Below are 12,131 nucleotides of genomic sequence, written 5' to 3' on the forward strand. Positions count from 1 at the left end.
CCTGTGGCATCTTTTAACTTACCCTTTACTTAATTCTTAATTTTTTATGTACTTATGTCTTGTTTGTTCAGTTTTTTTTTTTTTTTAAGAATGGGGGCTCTGTTTTGAAACCAGCCAATGATTTTATCAAGACTGATTTCTTCATTATTTGTTACAGTATCTTGCACTCAGAAAATGTTTAAATGTGATTAAACGTATAACAAAAGGAAGAAAATATATCATTTGTCACCTCCCCTTAAATATGGTGATATTATGAAATTTACCTATGCCGTATCCTTAGTTTAAAGCTTTTTATATCTTCTTTCCTAGACAGCACGGTAGTGGGTGAAGAAAAGATGTCTGTACGAAAACGGCTATCGAAGTTCATTAACCATGCTGAGGAAGAGGACGAATGCCAGAGAGACTGTGCAGAGGAGTCCCAAGAGGCGCCTAGTAATGGTGAGGCTTTTACTTTTTCTGAGGTGAATTAATGAAATCGGGAGCAAATTCAGTGTTCCCGAACAAGGATTACCATCTCTTTAGCTCTTAACTGGCTGTGGTGTGAGGCATGTGGGATCTTAGTTCCCCAACTAGGGATCAAACCTGCATCCCCTGCAGTGGAAACTTGGAACCTTAACCACTGGACCACCAGGAAGGTCCCTCTTAAGCTCTTAAAAATGGATATGCTGGTAGGCACTGTAAAGCGCAGAGGAGAGAAAGAAATTAAGAGAGTAGAAGGAACACTTTGGTTTCGTTCTGTTGCCAGTCAGAGCTGCTTTCGACACTGGTTGTGACGCTGGTGTGTGAATTGCTGCATCTCTCATAACAGGTGAGCTTTACCGATGAAAAGGGGGTGTGCAGTGTATGGTTCAGTTTTATTTATTTGATAACAAAGAAACTGAAAAATAAGCCCTTTTAAAGTGATTCATTGAACATTTTGTGGGTATGTACTATGTTTTAGACATCATTCATTCATTTTATTCATTTCTTCAACTACCTAATTCCTATCAGTATTTACTGGTGTTCTGCTAAGTGTTGCAGCTACAGCAGTGATTGGTACAGATGTGTTTGCCCTTGTGGAGCTCAAAGTTAAGTGAATGAGAACCTCTCTCCCTGCTTTAACATAATTAGATTATTAGAAATAAGTGCTACTAATTACTCTTTTCATAGTTGTAATTAGCGTAATGAGCATAATTAGCACAGTACATAACCTAGCTAAAAATCTTGGGGGAGAGACAGATGAGGGAATTGTGTTAGTTCTCGTGTCCAAGTTTGCTTAACATGAATACAAGGAAGACTGACACAGTACTTGTTTGTTAAGGTCAAGGTTTCTGCTTAAGACTGATAGACTGGTAAACACAACTTCGTTTGTGATCTATTGCATCAGGCTATTTATTTTTGCTGTGACGTTTTTATAGGTTTGATTTCAGTGAGGATTTGAAATTTGAAGCTTGTTTGGTTAACAAATAGGTGTGAAACTTTTTGAGATGGGTTATCTTTGGTATCCTGAGACTTCTTTCATAAAAAAAAGCTTTTGCTTTTCCTGTTCAGCTTTAGTTGTAAATTAAATACAGCTACTGGATCAGGAATATAAATGTTGTTGCTTAAGTTTGCATAATGAAGTTTTTTGATTGTTGGACTCTTAATTAGCTATTTATGAAATACTTATATTGGCACATGAGCTAGATTTAGAATGATTTTAAAATGTGAAAATTGTGTAGAATGGTAAGCCAACATTGGTTAGAAACCTTCCCCTTCCATGATTTAGGGACTAGGTACTAATTCACATTGTTTTTATTGAAATTTCTGGGAGGGATTGGGGGCAGGAGGAGAAGGGGACGACCGAGGACGAGATGGCTAGATGGCATCACTGACTCGATGGACGTGAGTCTGAGTGAACTCCGGGAGTTGGTGATGGACAGGGAGGCCTGGCATGCTGCGATTCATGGGGTCGCAAAGAGTTGGACACGACTGAGTGACTGAACTGAACTGAACTGAATGAACGGCTACCGGATGATTTTCTCTCTGTGTCCCTTTTTTTTTTTTTTAATAACGTGTTTAAACATGTATAACTTCTACATGTTTTCAGCACTCCTTATTGTCTTAGTTCATTAAATTTTAATTGGTTCAGATTTTAGTGCAGATAATGAAAATTGAATTATTTAGCCTGAAACACGAAGTCTGAGCTCCTCCTTGTTTTAATGTAAGTAATGCCGATCTGAAAATAGTGTTTCTCCATTTACTTTAACATTGATTCACTTTGGGGGAGTAAGCAGATGGGTAAAATGTGACTTGTGAATAGTGAGGGCTTAAAGGACACCATGCCACGCCTGTCATTGTGTCCTGCCAAGCTGGGACCAGGGGCATTTGCATCACCTGGAGCCTGTTAGAAATCCCCATCGCACACTTAATTGAATAAAAATTTCATTTTAGTAAGATCGCCAGGTGATTCCTACGCAGGTTAAAGTCTGAGAGACAGCTCTTAAGAGTAGCAGTTCTCAATTGGGATGTGTATTAGAGTTCTCCAGAGAAGCAGAACCAATAGGATACATACACACACACTTAGCGTTATTACAAGAGACTGGCTCAGATGGAGGCTGTGATGCCCAGACTATTTTTAACATTTAGAGGAACTGGCATACTGCTTCCTGTGGCAGCTGCCCATTTTGCAGCTCCACCAGTGGCACCCAAGGGTTCTGGTTTCACCGCATCCACCTGTGCTTACTTTCTCTTGGTTTGGTTTTGGTTGGTTTGTCTGTGCTGGGTCTTCGTCGCTGCAAGGGCTTTCCCCCAGTTGCGGCCAGCAGGGGCTACTCTCTAGTTGCTGTGTCTGGGCTGCTTCTCATGGTGGCTTCCGATGTTGTGGAATATGGGCTCTGGGGTTGCAGGCTTCAGAAGTTGCAGCTCCCGGGCTCTAGAGCACAGACACGATAGCTGTGCACACGGGCTTAGTTGCTCCGTGGCATATGGGATCTTCCGGACCAGGGATCAAACTCATGTCTCCTGCATTGGCAGGCAGATTTTTTACCACTGAGCCCCCAGTAAAGCCCTGGTTTGTCTTTTTAGTAGTAGCCATTCTAATAAGTATAGGATGGTACCTCACTGTGGTTTTGCTGTGCATTTTTCTCATGTAGTAGTGTTGAGCACTTTTTTATATATCTGTTGGCCATGTGTGGATCTTCCTTGGAGAACTATCTATTCATACCCTTTGGCCATTAAATTAAAAAAAATTTTTTTTTGGCTACACTGGGTGTTCATTGCTGCGTGTGAGTTTTCTCTCGTTGCAGCGAGTGGCGACTACTCTTTAATTGCAGTGCTTGGGCTTCTCATTGTGGTGGTGTCTCTTGTTGCAGCTTTAGAGCCCGCAGGCTTGGTAGTTGGGGCACATAGGGTTAGTTGCCGCATGGCATGTGGAGTCTTCCCGGACCTACACTGCACTGTAAACTAGTAAATGTGCATTATGTCTTAAAAAAAGACAGGGTACATACATTAATTTAAAAAGCCTTTCTTACTGGGACTTTTTTGGGTGTCCAGTGCTGAAGACGTCTGCTTCCAATGCAGTGGGTGCATGTTTTATCCCTGGTCAGGGAGCTAGGATCCCACCTGCCTGCCTGCCAGAAAGCCAAACAGAAGCAGTATTGTAGCAAATTCAATAAAGACTTTAAAAATGGTCCACATCAAAGAAAAAAGGAGTCTTAAAAAAACTTAAAAAGAAATGCTAACCATCATCTGTTTTTCTCAAGTTTTCTTCTTCCAGTAGTAACGCTGGATCACTGATCACAGAGCACCATAACAAATATAATAGTGGAAAATTTGAAATGCTGCAAGAGTTGCCAGAATATGACGGAGGCATGAAGTGAGCAGATGCTGTTGGAAAAAATAGTGTTGATATCTTTGCTCAGTGTACAGTTGCTGCAAAGCTTCAATCTATAAAAACAAAACGAAACCCTGTGATACCTGCAAAGCACAGTAAAATGAAGTATATTTGTATTTGCGTCTTTAGTATCTTTCAACAATGTTTTATAGTTTTCAGTTCGTAAGTGTTACACGTTTAAGTTATTTCTGAATATTTTGTTCCTTTTGCTGCTATTGTTAAGTGGAATTTTAATTTCATTTTCCAATCATTCGTTGCTAATGTAAAAATGAAGCTTCTTTTTGTATCTTGATAGTGTATCCTTCAACCTTACTGAACTCATTTACTAGCTGTGAGGTTTTTTTGTGTGCTTTATGCTATTTTCTACATACAAGATCATGCCATCTGGACGTAAGAGTTAGTTTTATTTCTTAATTTTCAATCTACATGTCTTTTGTTTCATTTTCTTACCTAAATGCACTTGCTGGAATTTCCAGTAAAATGCTGAATAGACTTGGCAAGAGTGCACATTGGGCATTCTTGGGTGGTTTCTGATCTTAGGGGGAAAGCTTTTAGTTTTTCTGATACTTAATGTTAGCTGTTGGTTCCTGCAGGTACCCTTTATCAGATTGAGAACATTGTCTATCTTTCTGTTAATTTATAGATAATACCTATTCTTCACTGCCTTTTATTTTGCTATGTTGTTCATTTGATAGCTGATTAATGAGTAAAGGTAATATGATGATAACTGGGGCTTCCAAGGTATCTCTTTGGTAAAGAGTTTGCCTGCCAATGCAGGAAATGCAGGTTCAGTCCTTGGGTCTGGAAGATCCCCTGGAGGAGGAAATGGCAGCCCACTCCAGTATTCTTGCCTGGAAAATTCTATGGACAGAGCAGCCTGGCAGGCTACAATCCATGGAGTCGCAGAGTTGGACATGACTCAGTGACTTGAGCATACATAATAATAACTACTAATAGTTTATCATATACCAGGCACTATTTTAAGTGTTTAACAAATATTAACTTGGTTAGTAGACTTCTAGTTTTATTTGATTTTAGGATTCTTTGTGATACATAAATGTTTGAACAGAGAGAACAACCTGCCTCGTAAAAATTGAGAGTCTCTTGGCAAAAATAGATGAAAAAAAGTGAATATCATTGTTATTGTGTAATTTGGCACCTTCATTCAGTTTATGCATCTTATCATAAAACTGACTGGTCTAGGTAGAGCTTTGATCAACTAAGTAGATTGAGAACACATTTTTTCCCCTTAGGGTAAAACCAAAACATGTTTGTTTTAGAAAGTGCAGATAAACAGAAGTTCGTGTGTCTATGATTTTTTTCCTTGGCTGTATTGTTTTTATTTATTTATTTTGGCTGAACTGGCCCCGTCAGGCAGCATGCAGGGTCCTAGTTCCCTGACCAGGGATTGAACCTATGCCCTCTGCAGTGAAAGTACAGAGTCTTAAGCACTGCACTGGCAGAGAAGCCCCTAGAAATTGTTTTTAGGTCAGTGGGAATAAATGCTCGTAAAATTTTTGGGCTGAGTATTGCCAAATCGCCCTCCGGAAATATTATACTCCCAGTAGCAGTATGAGAGTGCTTATTTCTTCAGCCTTTCTTCAGCCATGGATGTTATAACCTTTTGAACAAACTATGGCATTTGAGAGATGACAGATTCTACTTTACTTGAAAAAAAGGCTTTGTACAATGAGGCATAATTACCAGCAGCAATAAAGTTATTGAATATTAATTAGTACTTTTTATAGCTTTTAAGGTCAAAAGAGTGAGTTAACAGTCCTGTGTTAAAAAAAAGAATTAAATACAGTGACTAAATGGTATAGGAGACCACCTGCAATGGGAGTAGGGGGAACACTGCTTTCGAATGGAAGGGAGTATCTCACAGAGGAAGTAGAATTTCACTTTGATCTTTGAGGAGGAGACTGGGAAGGGGCTTTTAAGAAAGCCAGGTAGGAAGGAATGGGTTTCAAAGGCATAGAGTTAAGACTGTACAGTGTTATGTGTGTGGTGTTTTGTTCGCTTTTGGAGAGGATTGTGGGGTGAGAAGGTAGTTCAGAGATGGATTTGTGGTGTTTTTATTTTTCTTTTACGGACAAGAGGACAAAATTGGAAAGGCAGAAGGAAATCAGAGGATAGGGATTGGAGTCTAACTAACTGTATATGCAGTCATTGACTGACTGCTTACTGGATTGGTTCGGTTAGTGAATAGGTTGTTCAATAAAGTTCTTGGTGAAAATGAAAAATATGTTTTATTTTTACTTAAAACCGAACAAACTTCTTGGCCAACCCAGTACCTATATGGATGACTTACAGCTGTCAGACATACTTAGATTTTTTTTTCTTAGGCAAAACCAAGGAGAGCAGCTGTTAAAGCATTCTTTCACTAAGTTCAGGACGGTATTCGTTTATCTTCTTGCTGATGGTGCTGGCAGCTCTGTTGCAGATCCTAAAGTAGATTTATGAACTCCCTGCTATATCTACATCGGCTGGGAATTTTTTAACCTATGACAAACCTTCTAACATTTCTATTAAAAGTTATCTCTGTTGGTTTTAAAATAAGATTATATGATATTGTAAAAGTTCAACGGTAATAGGACCAGTTCCTCTCATTGTGTATATGGGCAATCCATACAGTTGATACAGGTGTGGTGACAAAAAATAAACCAAAGTTAGCTCTGGTTGAGTAGTGTAGTTCAGGGTTATTTCAGTTACAGGATAGAAATCTGCTTATAGCTTAAAAATTATAGACCAGGTGAGACTGGTACGTCCATTTATTACCTTTGCAGTTTACCTGTAATATACCTCTAAGATTTCAGTCTGTTGTCCTCATGATAGATTGGGACTATTTCCTCTTCAGTTGTCCTTGTTGAAGAAGTAAAAACAGTTTGATTTAATGAAGAAACAAATGGCTGAACTGGGCTTATTAATGTTAAAATTTGGAATAATGTATGCTCTTTTTTTAAAAAAATCAAATATTGTAGAAAGTTATAAAGTAATAATTCTTCCCTTAAGTAATCATGTTTTGCTTTTCTGTTTTTTCCTACTTGTGGGATCATATTTAGGATCTTTTCTGCAGTTTGCTTTTTCTAAACTTTTAAATTCAATATATGTAAGTAAAATTGTCTTAAAAGTATCTGTGTAGTATTTCTGTTGCACAATGAAAATTGCTCAGTCCGGCTTCTTGCAGCCCCATGGACTGTGGCCTGCCAGGCTTCTCTGTCCATGGAATTCTCCAGGCAAGAGTACTGGAATGGGTAGTTGTTCTTTTCTCCAGGGCATCTTCCTGACCCAGGGATCAGACTGGGTCTCCAGCATTGCTGTTAGGTGCTTTACTGTCTGAGCTACAAAAGAACCCTGTTGCATAAATGCTTAGTAATTTGACTTGTCCCTTTTGGGTGGACATCTGGGTTGCTTCCATGAATTTAGATTATAAAAAGTGCTGCAGAGAACATCCTTGAAACCATGTCCTTGCTTACTTGTACTCGTAGGATACATTCTTTAAAGTGAAATTGCAGGATCAAAGAGTTTTTTCTTTTATAATTTAGATATTACTGTCTTTCTTAAAAATGTTATACCAGTTTATACTGCTATCTATATTGTTTCCCTGTACTCTTGTTAATATGTCATGCTAATCTTTTTTTAAGCTTGCTAATTTGAGGGGTGGAAAACAGTATCATATATAGCATAAATTTGTTCTTATGACTTATGAGGCAGAAAACTTTTTCCATATATTTTCTATATTTTTTCTTCAAAAGCTCTGTCCGTTATTTTTTGCCCATTTTTGTTCCCTATCGGATGGCTGTTATTTTTCTTTTGTTTTTGTGAAGTGTTCTTTTTATATTAAGGAAGTTACTCCCTTTGACTATCATGTACTATGAATATTTTTAACTGTTTATCTTTTGACTTTGCTGATCGTGTACGTTTAGTTTTTATGTAATCACATAACTCTTGTATTGCTTTTAGATGTCTTGGCATGCTTAGAAGTTATCCAAGATTATGAAAAAGGAAAATGGATGATTTTTTTTTACCTTTATGGGTTTTTTAAGATTCAAATATTTGATCCATCTGAGATTTATTTTTAATAGGTGAGCTGGGATCTAATTTTACAGTTTTTTGAAATGGCTACTCAGTTGTTTCAACATTATTTATTAAATCTCCTTTTCTGTATAATACTTACCACCCTCATTTCTAGTTCAGATTCCATTTCTCTGCAATAGTGTAGATGTGACTAGTAGAGAATTTTGAAAGGTTTTTTGAGGTCAGTGGAGCAGTAGAGAATTTAGATGGATTATACTTTTTTTTTTAATCTCCCCTTTTGCTTCTAAGATTGATAAATGATTGGTTCTTTCAGTGACTACTCCTAAACCCATCCATCCTTTGGACATAGAGATGGCTTTCCCATGATGGTTTTAGATTATGTATATCTGTGTGGAGAGCAAGGTAAAGTTGGGATGAAGGTCTTCTGTGGTATAGTCAATGACAATTTTTTAGAAAATAACCAGGATTTTAAAATGAGTTCGAACTTCTCTAGGAAGTAAAAACCTACTAGTCAGTGCCTACGCATTAGCTAATTCTGTACTTTGCCACAAGGATACAAAGAAAACACCAGCTAAAAGAAGTGAAACTTGAAAAATGGTTATTAGTCACTGCCTTTTACTCCTTAGTCATCTTTAAGAATTTAGTCACTATGAGTAGCACTTGGTTTTTTAAATTGTAACTAATGAATTTTTAAAAGCTTTTTACTTTGTATTGTGGTAGTTTCAAGTGAACAGGGAAAGGATTCAGCCATATATATATGTGTGTATGTGTGTATATATATATATGTATGTGTGTGTGTATATATATACACACACACACACATCCATTCTCTCCCAAGCACTCCTCCCATCCAGGCCACCACATAACATTGAGCCAAGTTCCAAGTGCCACACAGTAGGTCCTTGTTGGTTATCCATTCTAAGTATAGCAGTGTGTACATGTCCATTCCAAACTCCCAAACTATCCCTTCCCCTGATTGAAATTTCTCCCGGCAACCAAAAGTTTGTTCTCTATAAGTTTGTGAGTCGGTTTCTGTTTTGTAAGTAAGTTCATCTGTATCACATTTTAGATTCTACATACAAGTGATATCATAGGATGTTCATCTTTCTGACTTAGTATGATAAGCTCTGTGTCCAATCATGTTGCTGCAAATGGAATAATTTCATTCTTTTTTATGACTGATCAGTTTTTTTTCCCCTGATCTCTATGGCTAGAGATCAGAAGATGGGTTTTACTTCAGGCTCATTTATTTACTGGCCATAGGACTGTGGGCATGTTAGTGTTTTTGAATCTTATTTCTTTGTTTGGAAAATAGACGTGAGACACCAACTATCGTTTATTTATTTGTTTATTTTTGGCTGTGCTGGGTCTTGGTTGCTGCACGGGCTTTTCTTTAGTTGCGGTGAGCAGGGGCTACTCTCCAGTTGCCAGGCGTGGGCCTCTCTATATAGTGGCTTCTCTTGTTGCAGCTTCTGGGCTCCAGAGCACAGGTTCAGCAGCCATGGTGCGTGGGCTCAGGTGCGCCTCTGCACATGGGATCTTCCCAGATCAGAGATCAAACCATGTCTCCTGCATTGGCAGATGGATTCTTTACCACTGAGCCACCAGGGAAGCCCCTAGGTATCTTCTTATCTCACTGCTGCTACTGCTAAGTCACTTCAGTCTTGTCTGACTGTGTGCAACCCCATAGATGGCAGCCGACCAGGCTCCCCTGTCCCTGGAATTCTCCAGGCAAGAGCACTGGAGTGGGTTGCCATTTCCTTCTCCAATGCATGAAAGTGACAAGTGAAGTTGCTCAGTCGTGTCCGACTCTTAGCAACCCCATGGACTGCAGCTGACCAGGCTCCTCCGTCCATGGGATTTTCCAGGCAAGAGTACTGGAGTGAGGTGCTATTGCCTTCTCCACTTATCTCACTAGCTTGTTATAAAGCATAAATATGATGAGGTATGATCAATATTTTATAAATATTGAAATTTTGCAGCAAGTTTTTTTTTTTTTTTTTTTTTGGTCCTACCACGTGACATGCAGGATATCCATTCCCCAAGCAGGGGTTGAACCCAGGGCTTGTCAGTGAAAGTCCAGCATCCCAACTGCTAGGCCTCCAGGGAACTTCTTGCAGCAAGTTTTAACGAGGATGAGGATTTGGAAATTTGGAGACCATAGTGACTCTAGAAAAGGAGGAGTTAGAAAAACAGGTTGGGGATGAATTACTAGTGAGAAAGTGAAGATGAAAATATAAATCACTTTTCTAGGACATTTATTAAAAAGAAAAGAATAGCATGATTGGGTCACAAAAGATGAGGTTCATTGGAAAATGAGCTGCCATTTGTTTCCAAAGGGCACTGTTTCCAAAATTTCAGTTATTTTTAATTTTGCCATTATCTCTGTACTGTATTTACTATTATAAAGATCACTGAAAAGTCCTCCTCCTAAGCAGTAAATTCTGTGAAGTCATAGGCTTGTTTCAGTTACATATTTGTTTCTAAAATGTTAAGTAAATATGTACTACTTGACAAAAATTCACAGATTTGATTTTGAGTACCATTGATGACATCCATATCATAATTTCAGCAAAATTTTAAAGACTACATTGGCTCTGAGTATAATGTAGGTGATATAAATTACTCAATGTGTTGAATGATTTGAACAGTTTCTCAAAAGACATATATAATATCAAGGCAATAGTTTAAAGGGTTAGTCTTGAAAAAGAGATGGGCTACCCCTTTCTCTGACACGGGAGTAGTGGAGAAGAGGATTAAAGATAGTGAACATTAAAATACAAGACATTTTAGGAGTTGGTACCTAAAATGATCAATTGAAGGTAAGGCTACCTGGTAAGGTTGGGACTTGAAAAAGGTGGAAAATGTTTGGATCTATGCTTGTGATGAATGTTACAGAAATTCATCAAGAGGCAAAGACAGATACTATATTTTTTATGGCAGGCCTGGTTAAGACTTGACAGCATCAATTTATATAGCGGGCCTATTTTCTGTATTATTTCTGTAAGGTGTGGCAATTCAAAATCAGAAAAAGCAGATAGGCAATATCTGGGATTGGGATATGGCTTGGCAGGTCCAGGAAAGTGGTGGTGCTGATGAGGGAAGGATGGAAATAATGACAGAGGGTTAGTAACTCTCGGCTGGGTAAGAAAACTGGGAAAGCAAAAGAGTCATTTCCATCAGAAGAAAACCTGTTTCCTTACATTTCTTTTTAGACCAGTGAAGTCTTTTCTAGAAATTGTCCAACCGACTTCTCATGTCTCGTTGGCCAGAACTAGGTTATAAATTATGCTGTCTGACCTTTGCCTCTTTATTCTTTTCTACCCTGCTTAGAGTCCATAGCGTCAGCCCTCCAGGGCACAATCCAGTGGCTCCCGTGCCCTCTTGTTTCTGGTAGGGTTTGGTCATGGCTGGGTTGGACAGCCCTGATAGGAGATCCAAGGGCAGAGAGTAAGGAGTGTTTTTGTCATGTCAGTTTCCTTTGGGCTGGGTAACCATCACTTCTGTTCAGTTTTTTCCAAAGTGTTCTCTTTGACTTTCCTTGGCTTTTCAGGATAGTAACAGCTTTCTGGTTGTGTGTTACTAGCCCTAAAATCTACATCATCTTTTGTTGTTTTTCTTAAATTTGTTGACACAATTTATTAAAAAGTTCCTTCTAAACTGCTTTCAGTAACTGTAAGTGGGCCATCTCTAACTGAGTGCTCATGCCCATTCTTGAATCATCTGGCAAGGGGAACGAGACACATGCCCTTGTGAGGGAAGCACCAACCTTGTTCACCATAGTCATGTGAGATTTTCAGAAGTAACTGTGCGTGTATGTCAGCCAGACTTAGAGTAAACTTAGCCATCTAGAACAGAAGTAGTCAGACACAACCACTTTCATTCATTTATGCCCGTAGTGCTTCTGGACCATATGGCCCCCAAAGCCTCTCTGGCCCATTACAGAAGAAAATTGCTGATAACCTGATCGAGGACTATACTGTTCAGTATGGTCCGGTTGAACACTTGAACTGTTGCTAGTCTGAACTGATTTAATATAGTTGTAAAATACATACCACATTTCAGACTCACTTGCATCTGTTTTGCTTTTTCATGTGGCTCCTAGGACATTTTAAAGTACATATGTGGTTCACATTTATATATCTGTTGGACAGCTTTGATCTAGAAAGTAACTGGTAAAGTAAGGAATTAAAAGCTGCCCTTTAGCAAAAGCCTCTATTAAATATAGTAGGGCTTGCTA

General features: G+C 38.6%; 1 protein-coding gene across 2 annotated transcripts in view; it reads left to right on the plus strand.

The window, feature by feature from the left end:
* SOAT1 (sterol O-acyltransferase 1) overlaps positions 1–12,131 on the plus strand; it is a 64,070-nt gene that overhangs the window by 11,773 nt on the left and 40,166 nt on the right. Inside the window, exon 2 of one of the 2 annotated variants that reach the window (XM_005690927.3) lies at positions 310–438. In XM_005690927.3, coding sequence (XP_005690984.1) covers positions 336–438 — 103 coding nt within the window. In that variant the 5' untranslated portion in view covers positions 310–335. The remainder of the gene's footprint in view (positions 1–309; positions 439–12,131) is intronic. The other variant, XM_005690926.2, reaches the window with a different exon arrangement.

The sequence above is a fragment of the Capra hircus genome, chromosome 16, assembly GCF_001704415.2.
Source record: "Capra hircus breed San Clemente chromosome 16, ASM170441v1, whole genome shotgun sequence".
NCBI lineage: Eukaryota > Metazoa > Chordata > Mammalia > Artiodactyla > Bovidae > Capra > Capra hircus.